A 25350-nucleotide genomic window follows, 5' to 3' on the forward strand; every position below is an offset into this window, starting at 1 on the left:
CAAAGAGCCTGTGTGCTCTTTTCCTCACCTGCCGGCAACAAGGACCCATTGTCGGTGAAGCTCTGTGTCGTTAAAAGGCTAAATAAAATTGATGGAAGTTTCTAGAAGGCCATCTTGAGCCTACTTGGTGCCCTCCGACCATGACGGAGAAGGGGGAAAGGTCCTTCTTGAGAACCTGCACCGAATCTGGGCTATGAAATCTGTTTGTGGACGACAAGCACCTATAATTCCTCTACTGCCTACACCCGGACAATAAACTGGTAGTAGAGTGCGAAATGTTCCTCGGTTTCTCAAAGAAAACCACGAAAGACAGGCATAGGAGGCAAGCAGCGTGGCTTAACCCGAACAAGGCCTCTGCTCAGTGCTCCGAGCAGGGTCATGCCTCGTCCAGGACTGACCGGTCTGAAGAGCGTTCTTCTAAGTCCTTTGAGATCGCCCCATCTGTGGGGGTCCAAGATAAGGCCAAGATCCACAAGTCAGAGTCCACTGGGTTTGCCGCTGATGCAGGTCCCAAGTTGGATCAGGCACGATCAGCATTACCTTCCGCTTCCATAGCTAGCCTACCATCGAGCTCTTCTTCAAAGAGGAAGTCATCCATCCCGGCTAAGCTAGGGGAGAAATCAGATAGGCCAAGGACATTACAGGTAGAAGGCGGCCACGCAGCCCAAGCAGGCTCAACCAGCACAGACAAAGTCCTTGTCGGCGACTACGTCAACATCCATTACGGCTGCGACGGGCGCGGACCCTACCAGGGTGACTCCTGCAGTGCAGAAAGTGTCCCTGCCCCCACAATGTAACACCACCGCAGAGTCCTTGACAAAGGCTACAGGCACTCCAGAAGGGGTAAAATGTACCGGCACAGGTACCGATTCAGAACCCTCAGGGAGGAAAAAAGGGGGTGGGGCGAGGAGGCCCAGAAAACGTCTTACCAGGTTGCTGTTCAACCGATGGATGTCTCGTCCATGGATTATGATGATCAATAGTCCGTGCATACGGTCCATGAATCCTCGGTGGCGCAGGGCCTAGTTTTTCTTCCTTGCCCTCTCAGCCAAGGGACATTTCCTTGGACATTCTATCGACTCTCCACACCTTGGTGTCGGAGATCCAACTGAGGATGCCCCTGGCATGGGCACCCAGGGTACCCCAGGCTCCTGATCAGCCTCCACCTAAAAAGAGGAAGCGTCATCTGACACCCCCGTATCAACCTCCTCCACTACACCGGGCCCCAAATCCCCTAGCGACCCAGAGACGGCTACTGGGACGGATAAGGCCACGAGTATGGCAAATACTTTGTCCCAGCTGACAATGAATCTCCTCATTTGGATGCTCCGCGTAGTTTCCCCACCGGACGAGGTGGGATAGTTCCACTCCATCATCGCCAGGGCCTACAAGCTATTCCAGCTGGTGCCCGAGGAAACCAAGAAGGAGGGCTTCTTGTATCAAAGGCGAGAGGCCTAAAGAAAGACTATCATGGCGTTGCCTTTTCTGGACTATATTTTGGAGGAGGGCTTGGCCCTCATGAAGAACCCTTGCATGGCTCCAGCCATGCGGAATAGGCTGGAGAAGAAGCATAGAGTGCCGGACTCCGCACCCAAGTGCCTGATGTCGCAACTGTCACCTGACTCTGGTGGTGGCGGCCGCTGCGTGGAAACGGTCGGCTAACCCGGCCTCATCATCGTCCGTCCCTTCGGACAGCCAGGGACAAAGGATGGACGCCATGGGAAAGAATGTGAACTGCACGGTGGCGTCCACAATCAAGGCGGCCAATGCCTTGGCGATGCTAGCCAGTGTAAGGAAGGCATGGTATCAAGACGGACACAAGTGATCACAGTTCAAGGGTGTTTATTAAACTGTATAGGTAGGGTGGAAAAACACCTAATCTAAACCTAAATCTAAGATGGGAACAAGCTACGACCTTTAAATCAAAAGAAGGCCGTCCTAGTGGCGCCTTGTCAAGTAACAAGGGCCTATACTAAGAAAAACCTATGACCAATCCTTGCGCTAAAATACAAAAGAGTGTGGGATAGGGCTCATAAAAAATAAAGAATTTTTCACAAACAATATGTCAGGATGCGATAGTCGTGGTCTCCCTTCCCCATGTTTTGAGCAAAGGACAAGCCGGGACTCTGGAGCACAGCACATGCTTGAGCTTTCCTAGCACAAGACGACAGTTCTGTTTTCAGCTATCAGGATCTTCAATGGCTTAGTCTCTTGCTCTATAAAAAGTCTCTTGCCTTCGAGGGCCTGATACGTTCAAAATAACAACAAAGCTTTCTTTCTGCCTGCACGTTGGGTGATGCTTTCACCCCTGAGACCCCCTCTTTCGGTCGCAGACCCCTCAAACAGTTCCCAACAATATCGGGATCTTCAGGGCTCGTCTCTCCTGCTTTTGAGGATCTGTTAGTTCAAATAATCAAACAAAAGGTTATTTCGGATTGCACTTGGGTGACGATTATTCACCCTTGGGTCCCCCTCTTCCGGGCGCAGACCCCTCTTGGATATCAGCCTCCCTCCCGTCAACTTCACTCTGGCTTTCTTTCCTCACTCTTCTGTTTGCTGAGTGCCAAGGGGGGCAATCCACTTCCCCTGGTCTTTCGCAAACATATTCACCTGTTGTACTTCACAGGTCTTAATGTCTTTTTAAACAACACACTGTTGGACGCCCCTCTGTCGGTTCACTCTTGCCCTCACAGTGATTTCCTTCGTTCTTATTAAGCGCAATATTTTCCCGAGTGTTTCACTAGTATTCATTCAGTGTGGACCACACTCTGCCGACTTCACTCTAGTCAACACACTGTTCACTTTGGGACTTTAGACTTTGCCCCTTTTCATCAACACCTCTCCTTCGGGTTTACTTTTGCCAATCGCACAGTTCCTTCTACTTTCTTATGATGTAGGATTCAGTTCCCTTATTCACGATTATCTGCCGGTCGAAGACATTCGAGGATTTTACTAGACGCCCATATGACCACTTTGACCCTCTTCTCGCCTTTCCCAAGGCCTACTGGTAATAGTAGTTTCAACAATCGGGTAATCGCTCAGAGTTTCTCGAGTGAGCACCAACATGGTGCCTGGCTCATCTGCAGCTGCCATTTTACCCTTTTACATCATTAGTTCTTTGAGCATTCTTCAATCAGCCGTTTGTTACTTTTGTTAAACACAGTTTGGTTTCTTTATCGGTCCTCCTCAGGCGCCTCCCTCTGTCCTGCTCATCAGCGTACGCATAATCTGTGTACTGTGGACATCTGCTGCAACACACTTGGACTATTGTTTGCGGTCTTACAATTCGTTACAACGGAGGTCTCACAGGACTTGGGCGTGAAAAGGGCAAGGTAGCTTCTCTCCTTGTGATCCTCTTGGTTTGCGCCATCTTTGTCCTCCTCTTGCACTGCCGTATCTGGATAGCGGTCTCGTCGTGCGGTCTGCCTTGCTCGTATTGTGCTCTTGTGCTTCACCTGTTATCCCTGTGGGGAAGTGAAAGTGCTGTCAGGTGTGTGGGATTCAGGTCATTTGCCGGACTTTGCCTGACCCTTGTGTTGGGACACGTCAGATAACAGGCCCTAACGTTAGTCTGTCGTCTTTTGAGGTGTGCACAGGTGTTCGTGTTAGTAAATGGGGGGGGTTGTAGAGAGGTTGAGTGTCCTATGTAATAAGACGGGAATGAGGTGTTTACAGAAAGGAAATACTGCATCTCACCGTTCCACTCCCTGAGGACCCCCCATCCAGGTAATCCTCCCTCGCTGGTCCACCCCCAGGAACTGGTTCCAATAGCGATGGCTGTGACCTGCCCACCTGGATGATAGATCCCCTGGGTCTAGTTAGGGAGACAGCTTCAGGTTTCTCACACCAGGTAAGACAGGGAATTGTGGTGCAAACTAGCCCAGATCCTGGAGTTCCTCCCCCACGATAAAAAGATGGAAGCCCTCGCCCTTTTTCAAGAAGCCGTAGTAACGTCGGTCCATGCTATCACGGTGGTAGTGGACGTCGCCGACATGAGTTTCCGGCAAATGGGGAATGGTGTCTGCCTTTGTCGGCAGGGTTGAATTAAGCTCACTGACTTCCGTCACAAGGTCCAAGCAAAGGTGCTGGATATGCCCTTCGACAGTGAGAGTCTGTTTGGAAAGGCGGTCGACAAGTACCTCCAGTTCATCAAAACAGATACTGAGACAGCTCGTTCCCTTGGAACTCTTCAGCAGCATCGCTCGTCGTCTTTGCGCTCCTCCAGGGGAATATCGAGCAAGTAATCAAAGGCTTTCTCCACATCATACAGACAGCCTTCCTGTTCTTCAATGCAAAAAGCCTACAGGGGCAGCTCCCAGGCCTACGGTAGCGGAGGACAGCTTCGCCGCTGCCCGCATGGCACCCAAGCAAGCCTGAACCAGCCAAGACGTCGGGCCCCCACTTGTGCAACCCGGTGGGAGGCAGGCTGACTAAGTTCTTCAGCGAGTGGAGGAAGATCACCACTGACAGATGGGTGCTGGATGCTCTCGCCCAGGGGCACGCCTTGGAGTTCCAACGTAGGTGTCCTCGTATTCCGCCGGTTCCCCGGCAGGAGCAGTACATCATTCAGCTCCTGGAAGAGGTCTGGTCTATGTTACAAAAAGGGGCGATAGAGCTTGTTCCCCAACGACTCCGCAGCTTTGGAGTCTATTCCAGATACTTTCTGGTCAGAAAGAAGACAGGGGGCTGGAGATCCTTACTGGACCTATGCCGTCTGAACAAATACTTAAAATTCCAAAAATTCAGGATGGCCACGTTGCAACACGTGCTCGGCCAACTGGAAGGAGGCAATTTCTTGATGACGTTGGACCTGGAGGACGCCTATTTCCATGTCCCCATTCACAAGAAACATCAGAAATGTCAAGTTTTGTGGTGCAGGGCCAGCACTACCAGTTCAAGGCCCTGCCATTCGGCTTGAAGTCTGCCACAAGAGTGTTCACAAAATGCCTAGCACCGGTTGCGGCCCATCTACGTCTGCAGGACATACATGTATACGCATACCTGGACGACAGGCTGATACGCGCCTGCTCGCGGGAGCTGGCTGACAAACACACGAAGACGACTGTCCGATTATTGATGGATCTGTGATTCTCTGTCAATTATCCGAAGTCCTGCTTAACGGCCATTACAGAACGTGCTGTTCTTCGGCGCCAGACTTAACACAGTGGCTTGCATGGCATTGCCCTCGGAAGAGAGGCTAGCAGCCATTCAAGGGAAGGAGCAGCGGCTGTCGTCAGCGAAGACATAGTCGTTGCTGGGCATGAGGTCGTCCTTCATCTACCTCGTCTGTCTCTGCAGGCTGTGGATGTTACCCCTAAAGGAATTCTTCGATGCCTGTTGGATTTAGGTGTCTGCAGTTTCCCGGACAAGAACCCTCTGAATGAGGAATTCCGGCAGGCGATAGTGGTGGGGGATCCGCTCCCACATCGGCCAAAGCACAGGATTTCAGAACCCCTTATACCATGAGACAGTCACCACGGACGCCTCGCTTGAAGGTTATGGGCGCTCACCGGACATCTGCATGCTAGAGGCCTGTGGCTGACGGAGGAGAAGTATCTGCACATCAACATCCTGGAGCTACGGGCATTATTCTAGGCCCTCAAGTCATTCCTACCTTCTCTTGAAGGCAAGGTGGTGCAGCTCTTCACGGACAACACTCCCACCATATTCTACATCAGGAAGATGGGGGGCACTTGATCCCTAGCGATGTCCAAGGAAGCTCAGGACTTCTGGCACTGGGCCATCGGACAGGGGATGTTCCTCGTCCCTCTCCACCTGGCAGGAGTCCAGAACACCATTGTAGGCTCCCTCACAGGGAACTGCGCTCCTGCCACGAGTGGGAACTCCATCAGGATCAGGTTGGACCGCTTGTTCGTCGAATGGGGATGACACCAGATTGATCTATTTGCCACGACGGAACATTCCAAATGCCAGAAGTTTGCCAGCAGATTCCACCAGCCAAGGAGCCTGGGGAACGCTTTCTCCTTGCCGTGGGAAGGGCTGTTTCTGTATGCGTTCCCGCCGTTCCCTCTCCTGCTATGTGTCATCAACACACTCAGTGTTGATGCAAGATGATAGTCATCGCCCCGGTGTGGCCGAGGCAGATTTGGTATCCGGATCTTCTCAGCCTGTCAGTGTCTCCTCCAGTCAAGTTGTCAGTGTTTCCAGATCTGCTCACCAGAGAGGGAGGCGCAATCCTCCATCACGACCCAGGATTGCTGAACCTGAAGGATTGGCTCCTGCAGCCTTAGAGTTTGGTGGTTATAAGTTATCATCAGACTGCAAAGAGGTCCTCGCCAAAGCCAGGGCGTTGTCGACGCTAAAATGCTATGGCCATAAGTGGAAGCGTTTGGTCGCAGACGATCAGCCCTCTGAGGGTCACGGCTCCACAGATTCTTCCATAATTGCTGTCGTTGGCAAAAGCTGGGTTGGCTCACGCATCCATCAAGGTGCATCTGGCAGCGATCTCATGCTACACCAGATCCGCGTGGAGATCCTCGCTGTGGTCCCACAGATTCGTCAAGGAGTTTCTCGAAGGACTTTCCCGACCCTTCCTTCCAGTGAAGGCTCCTGCCCCAGCGTGGGAACTCAACGTGGTTCTGATGAGGCTCATGGGGGGCCCCTTTGAGTCTATGTTTCAGGCCCCTCTCAAGTTTCTCTTGTGGAAGACGGCTTTCCTTGTGGCCATCACCTCTGCCAGACATGTGCGTGAGATCCAGGCCCCAACCTGCAAGCAACCGTATCTGACTTTCCATGCATTGAGTTCCATTGGAATTCCACCTAAACGAGCCTTTGGTTTTGCCTGTGTTCTTCCCGAAACATTTGTCGCCGGCGGAGAAGGCCGGAGAAGGCCTTGCTTTCACTGGATGTGGCACGCACAAAGAGTTTTCAGAAGACTTCTCAATTGTTTGAACCTTGGTCCCGTGAACCATGGGAAGGCCTTGTCCAAGGCTTCCGTCTCAAGGTGGCTCTCCGGCTGCATCATGCACTGTCATCGGCTGGCGAATCGGCCACAGCTGGGCCGTCCTACAACCCGCTCCATCCATCTGGAATGCCCCTTCTCGACATCGGCAGGCTGCAATGTGGAGGTCCATGCATACCTTCACAAAGTTCTACTGCTACGTCAACTGGGATTCCAGGGAGGAGTCCAGAGTCAAAAAGTGCTGCAAAAGTAAACTGGCAATGGATGAATGTCATATCAGGGCAAAGGACCCTGTTCTCACAGTTGCAGCATATAGAGAAGTTGCTGAGAGAGAGAAGTAAATCTTGAGCGGAAACATCCTGGCAATTCATATATAAGACACTGCAGAAGCTGAAAGAAGTTGCCGTCAAAGTGGGAGAAGGTACTTCTGGCAACTTAATCTATTCTTTCTTGGAAGGAAGTTGTCAAAGAAACTCCATTAATGCGCTTGATTCTTTGTGGAACTGTAAAGCCAGAGGTTTTCACTAAACAAAGAGACTTTGACCATTTGATTTTATTTGTGGGAACTTTTTGTTTCTTTGGAACTTTTCATGACTTTGGTTAAGACTTCTTGCTCCTTGGTGAAAACTGACTTCGGAACATTATTTGGCGAGCACGATCTGCCCAGGATCATGAAAAGTCATCCAAGACACTGGGTGTTTGGTAACCTTTTCTTTCTGTTGTACTTATGTTGTTTTGAACGTTTGTTTTATTTAAGGTGAGAGGTTAGTATTTTGAATGCTAGGAGGTTTTTCCATGGAACTTAGAATAGGTAGGGAATCCCCTGTTAGAGTAGGTTTCGTTAGGATTTCTGTTATTTTGTGTGCAATAAATAGGCAAATCCTGTCAAAACTCAATGCAGTCGTGAGTATTACATTACTGACCCCTCACATATTGCTCTTCATTGTTCCTCTGTCTCACTTTGTCTTGGTACTTGGATTACTTATGATTCTGATGCTCTTCTTCATTTCAGTACTTTTCAGGATCTTGAGGTAATCTAGATAGGTCTACAAAGAGGTTAGCAGATGAGGGAGAGGTTAGAGTATGTGGGGTGTAATGTTCTCAATAGGGCTGTACCTTAGATGGCCTTCCTTCTCCCTGGGTGGGCGGAGTCCCTCCCAATGATATCCCACTCTTTACACCAACCCCAGGGGGATATCTGGTAGTGGCCTCACCACCTTGGTCTCATGGAAAAAGGGCTCCCCTTTTGGGAGAAGTGACGAGAGCAAGGGAATTGTCACAACAGTCGTAGACAACGCTTTAAGATTTTGGATACTTACTTCTCATTGTTGACATTCATAATCCTGTCAAATTAAAAATATTTCGAATATATCGGACTGGTGCTCGCTTCAATGAGTTATAAGCCATATCCTACATAACATATAGAGACAGTTATCAAAGATATGCTTAGTTATTACCTTTTACAATGTCTTTGCGTAAGCATGTAATTAATACAGTAACTTTAGTGAACCATTTCATTGTTCATGCTACAAAAAAGCCTTATACATCTTTGCTCTAATTATCCTTTATTTTAATTGATATAAACAATTGTTGCACCTGTTCCGTATTTTGTCAGAGAAATTTCTGCTGACCAATTTTGGCAAACCATAATCAATATCAAAACTACTTGTAGAATATGTGAAAGAAATCTCCTCACGGTTGTTCTTTTGTCGGTGTAGCAAATGATTAAATTAGCATCAGATTTCTATTCTGTTTCATAAATGTTTCCAGAGAACTCGATTCTAACTTCTTGATAATTGGAATACATTTAATTCACTGTGTCTTGTAAATAATCCTTAGTAAAAAAAAAAAACTATAAAGTATAACAAAAGAAATTGACATAAGTGGACAGTGACCCAAACATATCATTGAGACAGCTGTGTTTTTCATACTTGGGTTTGGGTATCAGTCTTCTTTTATATCATCACTTTATGTTTCTTCAAGTTAATTGTGTAATGTAATCAGTATTTATGCCCTACTCCGACTTTACACCATTTGTGTCATCACATGTAGTATATACCCTGAAGTTCCCAAGCAGAATTGTTTATCTAGCAGAAAAGGGCCATACATTCGTGCTTTTTACTTTTCTGAATAGCTATAAATGTGTCAATTCAACTCATTTTGAGTTTTAAAAAAGCTGTTTCTAAAGGTAAATGGCCCACTACTTTTTCTTTATTAAGAAGACTATGCCTATTTAATTGTATTACTGTAGCTGTTTGGTTTACAAATGTTTCTTTGTATAATTAATGTTTTAATCTTTGAATGCTATCTCAAACATTCAAAATACAGCATTTGAGAAGTACCCTACAATAAGGTTATGAATAGCATTTTGATGTGTATATTCTGAGTATTTTCTTTTGACAACTGTATATTCTCTAACAGCACACAAAATAACCGATCCCACTCAAAAATGTGTACAACTACAAAGGGCAAGAAATGTACTATAATTCCCAGTACTGAAATCTTATCTACTGAAGCATCTTCGAATGGTTTAACCAGTGGTGAGCCTTCATTAAAAGTGAAGCTGGAAGACACAGATGTGCTTCAATTCGAGGAGAAAAGCCATATACAAGTGCAGCAGAAAGACAAGTTATTGGATAATAGCCACACTACAGGTGAGATAAGAAATAAATTGTGATAAAGGCTGATAAATTGCCACTGTTATAGTGCCGTATGTATGTGGCGGATTAGACTTGAATTTCATTTTATTTCAGCTATTAACTGCTAGTGATGTTACTACCTTCTCAGACGTGGATTGACCTTGTCCCCGTCATGGTGCTGTGAGGTCTGCAGGGATTACCTGTTCCCTTTGCTGTTTTCAGTTTATTTGCCATTGTCCTCTTTTGCAAATTATCATCCACCCCTGAAGATCTTGATCTGAAGGCTGTGAGTTGATGCATTCTGACTCACTTGTGGGTTGCTCTGAGTACCAAGAACATTCTTGTGCATCCCTACATTTAATCTCAGATAAGGTTAGGCCAGCCAAAGCACAGGATGAATGCAAACAATAGTTGATGTATTAGTATAGGAGAGGTTATGACCCTGTGGCTGTGGGACACCAACACCTTATTGCCTCCCAAATATATCCCACCCATTCATGGGACATTACATGGCAATACTTCCTTAGCAATGTCTGATGTGACATTATGTAAATAGAAAAATATCCACTGAGAAACAGTTTTGATCTTGGATTAGATTTATGTAATGCCATCTTGGTGGTATTTATAAGTTGAACCTTCATAGAAATGGCACAGAAGTAGAAAGATTTTCAACCACATTTGCAATGTGATTGTGAAGATAGTGGATGGTCACACATTAATCACACCTTAAGGTTATTCTGTTCTTACAAAAGTTTCAAAAATAATTTTCCAAAGGACCAAGGTTTGTTTTAGCCAAATAATTAATCAACTGTTTTTGAGCTGTGGCTGTTTAAATGTGACCCCTGGAAAAATAATCGGTTCCTTCAAATATGTAATTTATTAATTTACAACTTCATTGAAGTCCGTTAGCACACATCTCTTTGGCTAATGAATGCCAGAAGCTAATGTATCTGTTCCTTCAGCCAAGTAGCCATTTTTCATCTGAGCTTTATTAAAATCTCCTGCTTTCACTACATACTAAGTGCATTAAAGAAATGGTATATTAATCGTCTTGCTAATACATCTCAATAGACCAGCCAATAACAACTCCCTGCCTTTTAGGTGATTCAGAACACACCTTTCCCCTGATCAATATAGGTTCACATTACCTGCAAAAAAATACAGCACTGAAAGTTAGAGACTTGATATGAATAAGCTGTTGTGTGTTAATGACTCAGATACAGAATATCTTTAAGGCTCACCTTTGTTGAGAGAAGACCAACGTGAATTTAATTGGCAGTTTCCAAGGCTGATGATATAACAGTTTTGATCCAAGAATAGATTCTTTTTTCAGATAGGTGATAACAAAATTGAGCCTAAAGGTTATGGTCGCTATAGTCCATAGATGGTTGCGAGGCATGAAAATAACTGTGATATCAGCCTATTGCCTTAATAGGGAACGGAAGATTGTGTATGCTCTGTTTTACAAACCAACACTGAACTCTCCTGGGAGAACAGTTGTTCGCTCTCCTATTCACACAAATAGAAATGTGACTGCATGATATAGGCTCAAGGTTTTTTTTTTAAGTCATACACACAGATGATTAAAGGTGTACATTTTACTATCATTAATGGAATCAGTTGACATTAATACATTTAAATGTTGTGATCACTCGCAGTCAGGTTGAACACGCATGCTACACCTTAGAACTTGCCCCTTCCTTTCTACATTTCAACAAAGAGCTCATAGACCTCCTCTTCAATGAATGTCTCCTCTCTAACACCTTTTTCCACATACTCTCCACTCACCACCTAACCCAAAATCGCAGCCAATACCCTTCTAATAATCATAATCAATATAATACAGAAATATTGATGTTTGATGCACATATCTTAAAGTATACTGTGGGGGGGAAGACAGATCATGGGACTGATAAAGGATTACTTTGAGTCTAATCAAAAATATGAGCTATTATCCTGAGCCTCAGGCATGAAGAAATGCAGGATCATCATTTAAGGAGTTATTCCAGACATTGGGGGTCATTCCGAGTTAGGAGGTAAGGGGAAAACGATGCCAGAAAATGAATACCGTCATCGTTTCCCGTTACGGACTATTCTGCCGTACCAGACCGTTATTTACAGCGCCGTAAATTACGAGGTCATAAATGGCGGTCTAGTTGCGCGCGCCCGACACTCCATGCCGAAATCAGCAGCATGGCGTAAACCGGAGCTGATCCCAAGACATGCAAAAAACAGCCTCTACAAGGCCGCAAAGTACCTTACCGGCATGGAGTAAATAACAACATCGCTGAGAAGGTGTTAAGAACCATGAGCAGTGTTTCCAAGAGGCACAGGTGCACTCAATCAGCACAGGTGGAGGCAATGGAGTCTGGCACAGCACAAAAAGAGCACACCCACACACCACACCCCCTCCCACACCAAGATGATACCAATTGTAGCAGCATTCCTGGAGCTTGAGGCCCTGCTTGCAAGGCAGCAACTACAGCAACAGCAACAACAACCACAGCCCCCACCACAGAGGATACACAGGAGGAGAAGGAGGGTGAGACAGGCCCAGCATGCCCTACCGGTGCAGCCACCATTACCATGCTGCCAGCCCCCAATCCCCCGCATCAGAGCCACCCCCTTCAACCTCACACCAGAGCAGATCCACACCCTGTACCGGCTTGACTGGGACACCATTACCACCATAGTGGACCTGATACATGACGATATAGTGAGCCTCATAGAAATCAGCGCTGCCATACCCCCTACTGAAGGTAGTGTCTGTGCTCCACTTCCTTGCCACAAGCAACTACCAGCATACAGTCGGACACATGCATGGCATTTCACAGCCCATATTTTCCCGGATACTCAACCAAGTGCTGGATGCCCTCCTCAACCACACAAGGGACTACATATCCCTACCCCGGACTCCCCAGGAGATATGATACAAAAGTTGCCTTCCATGCACTGGCAGGCATGCCAAATTGCATAGGTGCCCTCGACTGCACCCACGTTGAATTGGTGGTCCTGCATGCCATGGAGGTGCTGTATCGCAACCGCAAGCAATACCACTCCATCAACGTCCAGATGGTGTGTAATGCCAGTAAAGCCATCACACATTGCAATGCCCGATACCCCGGATCAACTCATGACTGCTTGGTCCTGCGGAACTCCACGCTACATGGAGCGACATGCCGGACGACGTGCCTGGCTGCTTGGTGAGTAACCTGAATGGGCCATGTCAGTGCATTGGGGCTGTGAGTATGTTGGCTGCCTACTTCACCTGGGTGGGAAAGGGGGGGGGGGGGAGATGCCTACTTCACCTGGGTGCGAAAGGGGGGGGGGAGAGTAGCCTACTTCACCTGGGTGCGAAAGGGGGGGGGGAGAGATGCCTACTCCACCTGTGTGGGAATGTTCACGCCAGTGCACGATGTTCACCTCACAGAACACTGTGCCCCAAGGCAAGTGACACGGCACATGACTACCTAACCACACAGTGATGATTTAGAGCCGACACCTAACACAACATGACTAACAGGAAACCTGCCCAAATACCACAACACATGCACCACTCATCGGCGGCCCTTACACACCTTAAGGGCATCCGGCACCATGCAGTGCAATAGCACCATGTCGCAGACTCCTGCATCTCACCAACCAGGACAGTCATCCCTGGGAGTGCATAGAAGTGAGTGTAACAGGGATCCCACAGCGTGTGACTGGTCCTGCACACCCATAGGATTGCTGCAAGTCACCATGGCACAGATCAGTGCAGAATGATGAGTATGCTACTAACTACAGGCAACCCCCCCCCCATCACCGAAACTCGCACAACACATCAATGAATGCAGTCCAACACTGCTGCATGCATATACGATGCACATGCAACAAGACCTGAGTGCACACCATAACCCATCATGAAGAAGCTACCCCCTCCATCATTCCATTGCACAGGACACATAGCCGGGCCGGTAATGGGGTGAATGCATCCTGGGACATGTGTGTATGCCCAGTAATCACCTGCTGCCATGTAAGACTAGTACAGTTCTCCACCATGAATTTACAAACACTTACCTTCATTCCACTCTTATGCAGGTGTGATGCTGGCTACCCTTTGAAGCTGTGGCTCATGACCCCGGTCCGCAACCCACAGAACAGGCACGAGGAGGACTACAATAGATCCCATACCTGTACACGGGTGGTGATAGAGCAGACCTTCGGCCTGTTGAAGGCACGATTTCGTTGCCTCAGCCAGTCGGGTGGGGCACTCATCTACAGCCACGAGAAGGTGTCCAAGATCACCATGTCATGTGTAATGCTGCACAACATGTGCATCCGTCGAAACTTGCCACTGCCCCCTGACGTGGAACTGCTACCACCAGATGATGATGATGAGGGGGAGGATGAAGGAATGACAGGACAGCATCAGGTTGCCGATGCACAGGAGGGACGTGCCGTGCGGCAATCATTGATCGGACAATATTTCTGACTCACTAGTCAGCAGAGGGTGTGAGGATGACAGGACATCAGGCACTGGGTGTGGCGATACATGTACAGCATGCACTGTGGAACATTAAAAGACACATGCACAATGATCAATGTCCACTCTGTTTTTTTTTGGATGATCAACCAGTGTATTGAATGATAAAGTTCTAATGTGTACAACAAAACCTCCACCACCACCCCTCTCCCCCTCCCCCATACTCCCACACACATCCTCAACCCCCTACCCCTCCCCCTCCCCCACAACTCCCACACACCCTCAACTCCCTCCCCCACAACTCCCACACACACCACCACCCCCTCCCCCACAACTCCCACACACACCACCACCACCGCCCTCCCACTCCCCCACAACTCCCAAACACACCACCACCCCCCTCCCCCTCCCTCACAACTCCCACACACACCACCACCCCCCTCCACCTCCCCCACAACTCCCACACACACCCTCACCCCCCTCCACCTCCCCCCACAACAACCCCACAATAGTTCAATTAGGGCAACATAGGCCACATGTGTGTGCCGGCATGGTCAATGTGCACTCCCAGAGCCAGGGGGATCCATGTCGTGGCGGCGCAATGTATGCAGTGAACGACGGACCGGGCTGGTCTGGGTGGAGGAGCTTTGTGAAGGTGGCTCCTCCCGCTGGGGCTGTGGTGTGGGGTGTGCTGCTTCCAGGGCATCTGCGATCCGGCCAAGGACGTTGCAGAGCCGGTTTGTGTTCACTGTGATCACCTCGCCCAGAGCCTGAAGGTCATTGCACCACTCCACCCTTGATTTGCGATTGTCCCTGATGAACTCCTCAATGAGGCCTGTGAGATGCTGGGAGCGCACTACATCCATGGCCGATGTGGCCGATGTGCTTGGCAGGCTTGGTATTGGGCCTGCAGGCCTTCCCAGAGATTCTGCAGGGGGAGTGGATACAGGACAGGCAGGTTGTACTCCTTGCCCTGTGAGCCCTGGGGTATCACACGCCCCGGAGTCGCTGTGTGCCACCTGGCTGTACGATGGTGTGTCAGGAGTATGGCCAATGTCAATGGTGTCCTCCACGTTGGCTCCCGATATTGATGGGGGGCTGTCTGGCACATCGAGGAGGCACATGGCTGCATTCTCACCAGCCACACTGGACTCCTCAGAGTGCAGCGTGGGACATGTGTCCAGCAGCACTGCAGGCATGGGTAGGGGTTGTGCACCTTCCATGGGGGTTGCTGGAGCAGGTGGAGTTGCCCCTGACTCTGCCCCTGGAGGTACTGGCCCCGGTGCTTTCCTGGTCCTCGCTGTCATGCTCGCTGCCTGTGGGGGGGGAAGAGAGAGACGGCATGAGCAATGATTTGGGGGTCAGCATTTCTACATGCCTATGGTGTCACAATAGGATTGCAGCGGTTTGTTGATATTTGGGTGGTGAGTGGGACAGTGATCTGGGCTTGGATGGTCAATGCATGCAGATGTCTGGGTCACTCATGTTGGCGGAGTACTGTGATGACTCACATTCAAAATGTTTACAATCACTGCCCCGTGTGCCTCACAGATTCGGCCTCTTTGTGTGGTATGGGCCATGTGGGTTACAGGCTTGCACCTGACATCAGCCTGGGTCCCACTTGTCACAGCATGATTTAATTGGGGGGGGGGGGGGTTGCCCAACCATGACGTGACAACTTGCCCAGCCCTAGGCAGTGACTTACGTTAGGAATGCATGTTCTGTCTTGACTCATGACACTCACCTCCATCAGCGGATGACGCTGCACTGCACTCCATTTCTCCAACACCTTCTATGGCTTCTGTGCCCATCATGGCCGCACACGTTTCCTCCCACGGCATCATTCTGATGGGGGAACCTGGCCCTCCTCCTGTCTCCAGGGCCTGACTTCAGTTTGCCGAGAGGATGGCCCGCACCCTGAGGCGGAGGTCATCCCAACGTTTCCTGCAGTCGTTGGTGGTACGGGGGGTGTTTCCCACGGCACTCACCCTCAGTGCCACCAAGGCCCAGATCTTTCTTCCTGACGACGGTGGGCCTCCGCATATCACTGCTGAATACAGTGTCTGCATGTTCCTGCAGAGTGTCGACCAGTACCTGGAGCTCATCGTGGGTAAAGCGCTCCTTTCTTATGCGTGCAGCACCCTTTTTTAATGCTTTGGGCATGATGCTGGTCTCCAGTGCCTATTTCTCTGATCACTGTATGGCTAGGGGTCCTGTATGGAGAGGATGGCAATGGATTGTGATTTTAAAGATGGCCGCTGTGCTCCTTCCCATTCCTGTGCGATGACTTTTTTTCCAGTTCTGTTTTTTAACGGTGACCGTAAATAGCGGGGACCGCTATTTACAGTTACCGCTAATTTCTCTGTCGGTAGTGTTATGTACGGTGCACTTGTTGCCGGTAAGGGCTTTTGGGGGCCTTTTACGGCATGGTGCTGAGGTGCGTTACCGGCATGGCGCAAAGCGCATGCACGCGGAGTCGGAATAGGCCGATTTTTTCGGTCTTGTGCCAGCACGGAAACGCTCTTTACGCCATGCCGGTAATCGCCTATACTTATCGCCCTACTCGGAATGAGGGCCATTGTCCAGTGTACAGTTGAATGACTACATTCTCAGTCCCGGCTCTATAGTTCTCCAGCATGGGGTCTGGCATGGATTCACATGCTCATGAATATTCCAAGTCGTCAGGCTGGGATTCCTCGGTAAAGAAAAAATCAGTTTGTTTAGTTTCTGAACTGTCTTTCTACTAATAACCAATCACTGGTCTCTGGGTCATACTGCCCCATCCAATGACTGCCCTCTACCTAAAACCCTCTTCTGGCAGCCATCTTCAGATTTTTACTGCACGTTCAAGTGTTGGGAATCCTCGTGCTAAGTTCTCGAGCTTTTACTGCATGTTGCATTTTTTCAAAGAGTTTACTCTCATTTTTTCAGTCAATTCGAGCCTCAAGCTCCACCGATTCATCTTTCGAATTTCACTTCTTGGAGGATTCCAGAAGATCTTTGAGGCCTACCCCGATTGGTCATGGCTCAAGCCAAAGGAGACTTGATGCCCGTTGGATCCAAGCTGTTTAGGATCTGCCCAGGATGTGGACTACAGAACGTCTTCAAGGAAGACGAGCACTCCCGGTGTCTCTACTGCCTGTACTCCGACAAGTCGCACGTGGAGGAGGACTGTGCGTTCTGCAAGACCATGTCCGTCTTCACCATGAAGGACCATCGTAAACGACTCGCTGATTGGCTGGAGGCGAAGAGCCCGGCAGCAGGTGAGAAGAAGTCTGAGCGGTCTTCTAAGACCTTTGAGGGCGCTCTGGCGACAGGGGCCCAACAGAAGGCATAACACTGCGAGTCTGCAGGCACCGGGAGCACCGTTGGCCAGGCCGGGCACAAAGTCACCAATGCCGTCAACCACGAGCCAACGCTCCAGCTCGGTGAAAAGGAAGTCGGAGAACCCAGGTAAGCTTTGGGAGAAGCCCCGGCCGATCCTGACGGAGAAAGCCAAGAGGAGTGAGGCGGTGACCCTCCCCCCACGGTGAAGGCCCGGGCTGAGAAGGAGGGGGGGCGCAGTAGTCCTAGCGGACTACCTCCGAGGAAAAGCTGTCTGTCATTAATTAAGTCAGTCCTGGACAAGTGCTTCGACAAGGTCAGGGTCTATGGGAAGGATCCCGACAAGGCGGATGTGGAGAGCGAGAGTGGAGCCGACGAAGAATGGCAGGTTGACGAGGAACCGGAGGAGACTCTGCTAACGCTCCCGTCGCAACTGATGCCACCACCGCCGGACAGGTCGGAAGACATCTTGCTGGCTGTTGGGCAGAAACCTGTGCAGTTCCCTTAGGGAACACTGCAAAAGATTTAAGACTACAGGTGTTGGCAGTAAACCCACTTGGTAGCAGTCTGCACCACCCAAATTTACCTGGTAGCTGTGGCTGAGCAGTCAGACTTCCCTCAAGAAGAGTTAGACAGTATGCAAAGTATACACAATAGGTACCCAGATACAATAATACAAGCAAACACTGACCAGAGCTTTGGTATCAAAGTATATAATTATTTATTTAAAAACACACGGTTTGAAACACTCCAGCACTATTGTTGTAAAATATTCTAAACACAGTTACTATTGTAATATATACACCCCTTTTCTCTTATCAGATAACTCCCAGTAAAACACCACTTATTTTCATACAGCGGTGAGCGCTTAACTAGATGGCACTCCAATAAGTTTGTGAAAAAGGGGGGGAGAGAGACAGAATATGGAAAGGTACACCACTCTAAGATTCAACACTGTTAGCAAGGCAGAAGAGCAAAAAGTCACTGGTGAGCCAAAGTCCAAAGGCTGGGCCCACTCTTAGAGAGAGCAGAGCACAAATGCGCACAAGATCACACAGTTACACTAGGCTTTGAAAGTCTTGCAGAGGGTTCAAAAAGAGTTTTGAGAGGCTTAGGAAAGTTTAGCCAGGGTGTCCCAGGTTCAAAAGCCGGGGACTAAATCTACCCCGTACAGTCGGTAGCAAGGGAAGCCAGGCGGGACACAGTACCTTAAGTGGGAAGGATCCTCCAGCGGTGGCAGTTGTTCCTGGTAGTGGGTGCAAGTTGCGTCGTCGTCCAGGGGAAGAGGAGATCTCGACTTGGAGCAAAGATGAAGGTCATTGCACTACCAGGGAAGAAACCAGCCGTGGAGTTTTCCGGTTAAAGGTGGTACCTTTGTTTCGTGGTCGTGGTAAAACGTGGTATCCCAGTTGCTGGGGTGCTTGGCACAGGCAAGGCGGCCACGAGGTACGTCGGGAAGGCGAAAAGACAGTGAAACTGGTTATCCCCACCAGTCAAAGGAAGATGACTCTCCGGCGGGAGATCTCCTCTGTCGTTGGGAAAAGTGGTGAGACGGTCCAGCAGGGCTCCACCAGTGGTGGTGTCGTGGCAGGTCGGCTCAGCTTCTCCCTCGTCGGATTCTTGGGTCCTGTGGCGACTTCTGAAGTTCCAGTCCCCAAAGCCCTGCTTTTATGCAGAAAACCCCCATTCACTCAGCTTAGCTGTCACTCAAACGGTCGGCTCACCACTTGGGCCAATCAGGACGGAGTGCGACTTGAGTTGCCTAGGCAACTCAGTCCAGGGTGCCTAAATCCCCCTCCACCCCTCCTAAGTACCCCAGACAGAGTGGCACCACTTTGGAGGGCATCTGTGGAGAAGCCCGCCAAAAAGTGGAACATAGGGCTCGACTTGGGTTGGAGTCACAGAAGAGAACACAAACGCCATTTTAGAATCAAGTTTTGGCAAAAAATACCAACCGGAGAATTAATATTAATTAAATAAACCGGCGGTATGTTCGAGGCTACCGTAAATAATGAAATAAAGATAGTAGCCTGAAACAATGGGAAATCCCATAGGAAAATATTTGCGGTTGAATATAAAAAGTAGTATCCACTGCCACCAGCCAAAACTCGATCAGGGGGGACGGAGACGTGCCCCCTCGACTAACAGACCCTGGGGCAATCGAATTGCCCCAGCCAGTACGTCCACAATATGATGGTTTGTACTGGTTCTGTTCAGAATTTAAGACTAGTAAAGTCATTGGTGACTTTACATGTCCTGGGAGACAGTAGTCAGTCCCAGGGTATGGAATCTATACTGGGGGGTCACTATGACACCCCTGTGTCACTGCACTGAGGGTGCTGTGTAACACACAACACAAAAACACATGAAGCCCTATGGAGTAAAAGACCCCATAGCCCATTAAACTCATCTTGATTCAAAGAAACCCACTCAAATCATGCCCAAGAGTGAGGGTAAAAGAGTCTCACTCTTGGCAGGAGAAAAAAAAGAAACCCCAAAAATCCAGCAAAGCTGCTGGGGGACTCACTAGGTTAGGAAATTCAGCCTAAACAGAGAATTCTCCCTAACACTGGCGCTGCACACCCTGTGCACAGAGATCAGGACAAGGTTGCCCTTACTGCCGGTGGATGATCCAGCGGCGCCTGGACCGTCTGGGAGTCCTTCAACCAAGCGGACGCGAGTCCATCCACCCCCACCTTTCCATCCTTCACCTCCATCCCCTCCGCCGAGGGATAAGACGGAGATTGAGACGACAGGGACGGGTGAGGGCGAGATGATGGAACACATCTCCCATCGCCCCCTCCCCGGGCTTCCCCTCCCGACGAAATTGGCTCGTTTCATGCCATGATCGCCAGGGCCTCAGAGCTTTTCCAGCTATGCCCGAAGAGCAGAAGAAGGAGGGATTCCTTTATCAACGACAAGAGGTCAAGAGAAGATTGTACTCTCACTCCCTCTGTTGGATGACATTTGGGACGATGGACTGTCCCTTCTGAAGAACCTGTCCACGGCCCCTGTGAAGAGAGACCAGTACGAGAAGTAGTACCGGGTTCCAGATCCTGCTCCTATGTGCCTCAGGGTGCAGCCGTCCCCGAACTCAGTGGTCTCTGCGGCGGCTAAGAAGAAAGCAGCAGGCGCGATGGCATCAACTTCCACTTCCCCGCCGGACGACGAGGGGAAGAAGCTAGATGCCATGGGACGTCAGCTCATCTCGTCAGCAGCGACAACCATCAAGGCGGCCAACACTCTCGCTATCATGGCCCACTACGATAGGGAGCTGAGGTTTAAAATTGCCCCATCCTGGACTTCCTCCTGGACGACAAGAGGGCGCAAGCACTTGAAATCCTACAAGAAGGCGAGGTGGCTTCGGACCACACCATCACGGTAGCCACGAACGTCACCGACACCAGGTTTGGCCAGATGGGCAACAGCGTTTTGCCTTCGCTGGCGCGGTTGACTCAGGCCCACCGACTTCCGTCAGGACATACAAACCAGGGTACTGGATATGCCCTTCGACGGGAACAACCTGTTCGGTAAGGCAGTGGATGAGTCACTGCAGGCCATCAAGGCAGACACCGAGACGGTCCGTGCCTTCAGCACGCTTCATTAGCGACGGCCGTCATTTCAGACCTCCGGAGGCAAGTCTCAGGGTGCCTCCAAAGGATTCGGCGGCAGGTCTTCATCATACCATCAAGCGGCCTGCTCTTCGTCGCAAGAAGCCTACAGAGGCCGCAGCAAGGCCGGTGGACATTGTCGTCGTCGCCAAGGGGCCCAAGGTGGCAAAGCCTCGGCGAAGCAGGATTAAACCGGCTTTGATGTCGCGCCCCCACCTGAGCACCGTGGTGGAAGGCCGGCTGGCAAACTTTGTCAACGTGTGGAAATCAATCTCCACTGACCGTTGCGTTCTGGATGCCCTGGCCCACGGGCACACTCTGGAGTTCCAAAGGAAGTGCCCACATTTTCCACTGGTGGCCAGGAAAGAAAACCACATTCCACAGCTACTTCTGGAGGTATGAGCGATGCTGAAAAAGGGCGAAATAGAGCACATCCCAAAGAGATTCCGGGGCTCCTGAGTGTACTCGCGGTACTTCCTCGTCCGAAAGAAGACCGGCGGCTGGCGACCCATCTTAGACCGCCGCCGCCTCAACAAATACATAAAATCTCAGAAATTCCAGATGGTCACCCTTAAGCACGTGCTGGGACAGCTGCAAGAGGGGGACTTCCTGTCGTCGCTGGACCTGGAGGATGCGTACTTCCACATCCCCATACACAAAGGGCATCAAAAGTTTCTGCGCTTCATGGTCCAGGGACGGCACTATCAATTCAAGGCAGTGTCCTTCGGGATGAAGTTGGCACCAAGGGTCTTCACCAAGTGCCTGGTACTGGTGGCGGCGTGGCTGCGCCGCCAGGGGATCCACGTCTACCCCTATCTGGATGCTTGGCTCATCCGAGCGAAGTCGAGAGAACTCGCCATCAGACCCCAGCGCATCAGGAAACGGTGACGACGGATGCCTCCCTGGAGGGATGGGGCGCGCATACCGGAGATCTCCACGCAAGGCCTCTGACTCCAGGAGGAGAGGTCGCTGCACATCAATGTCCTGGAGCTCTGGACCATGTTCTGGGCCCTCAGGTCCTTCCTTCTGTCCCTCATGGGCAAAGTGGGGTACGGGTCTTCACCGACGACACCACCACAATGTTCTACATCCGGAAGCAGGGGGGCACCAGATCCCCGGCTCTCTCCAAAGAAGCACAGGATCTGCAGCACTGGGCCGTCGCTCAGGGGATGTTCCTGGTACCCTTTCACCTGGTAGGAGTGAAGAACACCATCACTGACTCCCTCAGCAGGGAGCTGCGCTCTTGCCACGAGTGGGACCTTTGACAAGATCAAGTAGATCTCCTGTTTCGAAGATGGGGCAACCCTCAGATAGATCTGTTTGCGACGAACACCAAGTGCAGGAGGTTCGCCAGGAGGTTTCCCTAGCCGGGAGCTTGGGGGATGCATTCTCCTTCCCCTGGGACGGCATGTTCCTCTATGCGTTCCCGCCGTTGCTTCTGCGACTCATCAGGCAACTCAGACAGCCCCGGTGCAGGATGATCGTCGTTGCACCGGCGTAGCCAAGGCAGATATGGTTCTCGGACCTTCTGGACATGTCAGCGTCCCCTCTGGTCAAGCTGCCAATGGATGCAGATCTTCTCGCTAGGGAAGGAGGCGCGTTCCTGCATCACAACCCAGGATCACTGAACCTACAGGCCTGGCTCCTGCAGCACTAGAGTTTGGAGGCTACGATATCCCGGCAGACTGCAAGGAGGTGCTTGCGAAGGCCAGAGCTTCTTTGACCCTTAAGTGCTATGGACATAAATGGAAGAGGTTCTCTGTCTGGTGCTGTGCACAGAAGATCAACCCTCTACGGATTACGGGCTCTCAAGTGCTGCTGTACTTGCTGTCACTAGCCAAGGCAGGGCTGGCACATGCCTCTATCAAAATTCATCTGGCGACTATTTCCCGCTACACCAGAACTCCGGGCGGTCATCGCTGTGGTCTCACCGCCTGGTGAAGGAGTTCATGAAAGCACTGGTCCGATTGTTCCTGCCGGTGAAGGCCCCAGCCTTTGCATTTGGCGCTGCTGAAGTTCCTATCATGGATCACGGCGTTTCTTGTGGCCATCACCTCCTCACGACGAGTGGAAGAGATCCAGGCCCTCTCCTGTAAGCCTCTGTACCTGACATTCCATGAGACGAGGGTAGTGCTGAGGATGCACCCCTCCTTCATGCCCAAGGTGCCGTTGGACTTCCATCTCAACAAGCCCTTGGTGTTACCTGTTTTCTTCCCGTCGCCTTTGTCGCCGGCTGAAAGGACTTTGCACTCGATGGATGTGGCTAGAGCGCTGAAGTTCTACGTGGACCGCACGAAGAGTTTTTAGAAGACATCACAGCTGTTTGTGAACTTTGGTGCTGTGAACCAGTGGAAGGCCCTCTCCAAGGCTTCCATTTCCAGGTGGCTCTCTGGCTGCATCATGCACTGTCACTGGTTGGCAAGCCGACCAGTGCCCGGCCGTCCAAGAGCCCATGCTGCTACAGTGTTCCTGTCTGGTGTGCCCCTGCTGGACATCTGCAGGGCTGTTACGTGGAGGTCGACTCACACCTTCATGAAATTCTACTGCGTCGACCGGGATTCCACGGAGGAGTCCAGAGTCGGCCAAGCAGTGCTGCGCAACCTGTTCGCCTGAAGGTGAGCCTGGCGAGGAGGTAAGAGATGCTTAATGTGAGTTGTTGAAATGCTTAATGTTGAGCCTTGCTACCTCCTGTGGTTGTCCATTTGTGTGTACTGCTATGTATTCTTGTATTCATGAGCATGTGAATCCATGCCAGACCCCATGCTGGAGAAGGAGCTTACGTGTAACTGTTGTTCTCCAGCATGGGTCTGGCATAGATTCACATGCAAACCCTCCCGCCTACCGCTCTGCAGCTCTTCTCTTGGTCCTACTGCCACTTTACGTGCTACCAAATCTGAAGATGGCTGCCAGAGGAGGGGCTTAGGTAGAGGGCAGTCATTGGCTGGGAGCAGTATGACCCAGAGACCAGTGATTGGTTATTAGTAGAAAGACAGTTCAGAAACAAAACTGAAACTGATTTTTTCTTTACCAAGGATTCCCAGCCTGACGACGGGGAATACTCATGAGCATGTGAATCCATGCCAGACCCATGCTGGAGAACAACAGTTACAGGTAAATAACTTGTTCCTTTTTGCTGCTCCATGTTACCATTTTCATTTTCCTTATTTTCTTAGATTGTCTTCCTTTCTTTGTTTTACTTTTTGTGTTCTTTTCTTTTTTCCTTCCTTCATTACTCATCCCATACCAGTTTTTCCTTCCCTTCTTCAGGGGGCGTCTTTCCCTTCTTTCCATGTTCTTCCCTTCATTTCATGTCCTTCCTTTCCTTACTCCCCTTTCCTTCGTTTCATCTGCCTTCATCCTTCCTTTGAGTTAATTTTCTCTTACTTCCTTTCTTGCTTTAACTCTCCCTCCCCTTGCTCTCACTCCAAATTAGTCGCCTCCACCCAGGCTTGTTCCTGGCTGGCCATTTATTTATGAACATGTAGCTGGAGGCATATGGTGCAGAGGTTAAAGTAAATGGAACCATAATAAACATTTAAACGTGTATTTGTGCCAGCGTTGCTAAATTCTTAGAATGGTAATATTAGCCCCACCAGCTTTGCCACCTAAACTGCTTGTGGTTAAATCTGACTTCAGTTCCTCTTGCTAGCATTGTTACAAGCATTGGCCTTTTGATTTGTGTCACTTTAGAACCAGATACAGGGCCAATTAATGTTTTGCCTTCGTTATGTTTCCTCATGCTAAACCATTCTGGTGTCTCCTCAATTTTCTCTATGTACGAGTAATTTGATTCCAACTTAAGGCTTCACATTGTGCATGAATACACTAGTAACCAAAGCCTCCCTTGTTGGATAGAACACGAGTTGTGCACTGTGAGTTGTATTAATAACACAAGTCTTTGCTAACAAACATTTTCTGGGCTCCTGATCTACAAGTTGATTAGTACAGAAAGAAACTTGGAAGAATGTACGTTTTTTTTTAACCAATTTTATTGATTTATTCAAACAAAAAACAATACAAACCAAACACGCAGTGCATATATCAACAGCTCAATTGTTCATTGCTTAATTTCGGTCACTGCTCCCCTTATCCCTCCCCCCCTTACAAGCCTATTTATTCCACCCGCTCTGTATCTGCCTCGCCTGGTGGGGGTCTCACTTTCCGTGGATTCTGTCAGATCTTGTATCGTTCCAAACAATTCCGCTATTAATGATTTCCATGCCATCAGGGTTCCCGTCTCCTCCTCTCCCCCTACATTGCTCGCCTCTTGCCATACCATGGTTTCTGCCTCCGCCTATTTCTGCAACTCTTTCCACCACACATCCACCCGTGGCCTGTGACATGTCTTCCATCCCATGGCAATCCTTCTTTTTGCAAGCACATATGCTA

The 25350-nt window shown here is 49.8% G+C and overlaps 1 protein-coding gene across 5 annotated transcripts in view; it reads left to right on the forward strand.

Moving 5' to 3' along the window:
- Positions 1–25350, forward strand: part of KDM4C (lysine demethylase 4C) — a 3084728-nt gene that overhangs the window by 1666825 nt on the left and 1392553 nt on the right. For all 5 annotated transcript variants that reach the window (XM_069625930.1, XM_069625928.1, XM_069625929.1 and 2 more), the window contains one exon: positions 9344–9576. In XM_069625930.1, the coding sequence (XP_069482031.1) occupies positions 9344–9576 (233 nt within the window). The remainder of the gene's footprint in view (positions 1–9343; positions 9577–25350) is intronic.

This window comes from Ambystoma mexicanum, chromosome 6p (genome assembly GCF_040938575.1).
Source record: "Ambystoma mexicanum isolate Mex_15411 chromosome 6p, UKY_AmexF1_1, whole genome shotgun sequence".
Lineage (NCBI taxonomy): Eukaryota > Metazoa > Chordata > Amphibia > Caudata > Ambystomatidae > Ambystoma > Ambystoma mexicanum.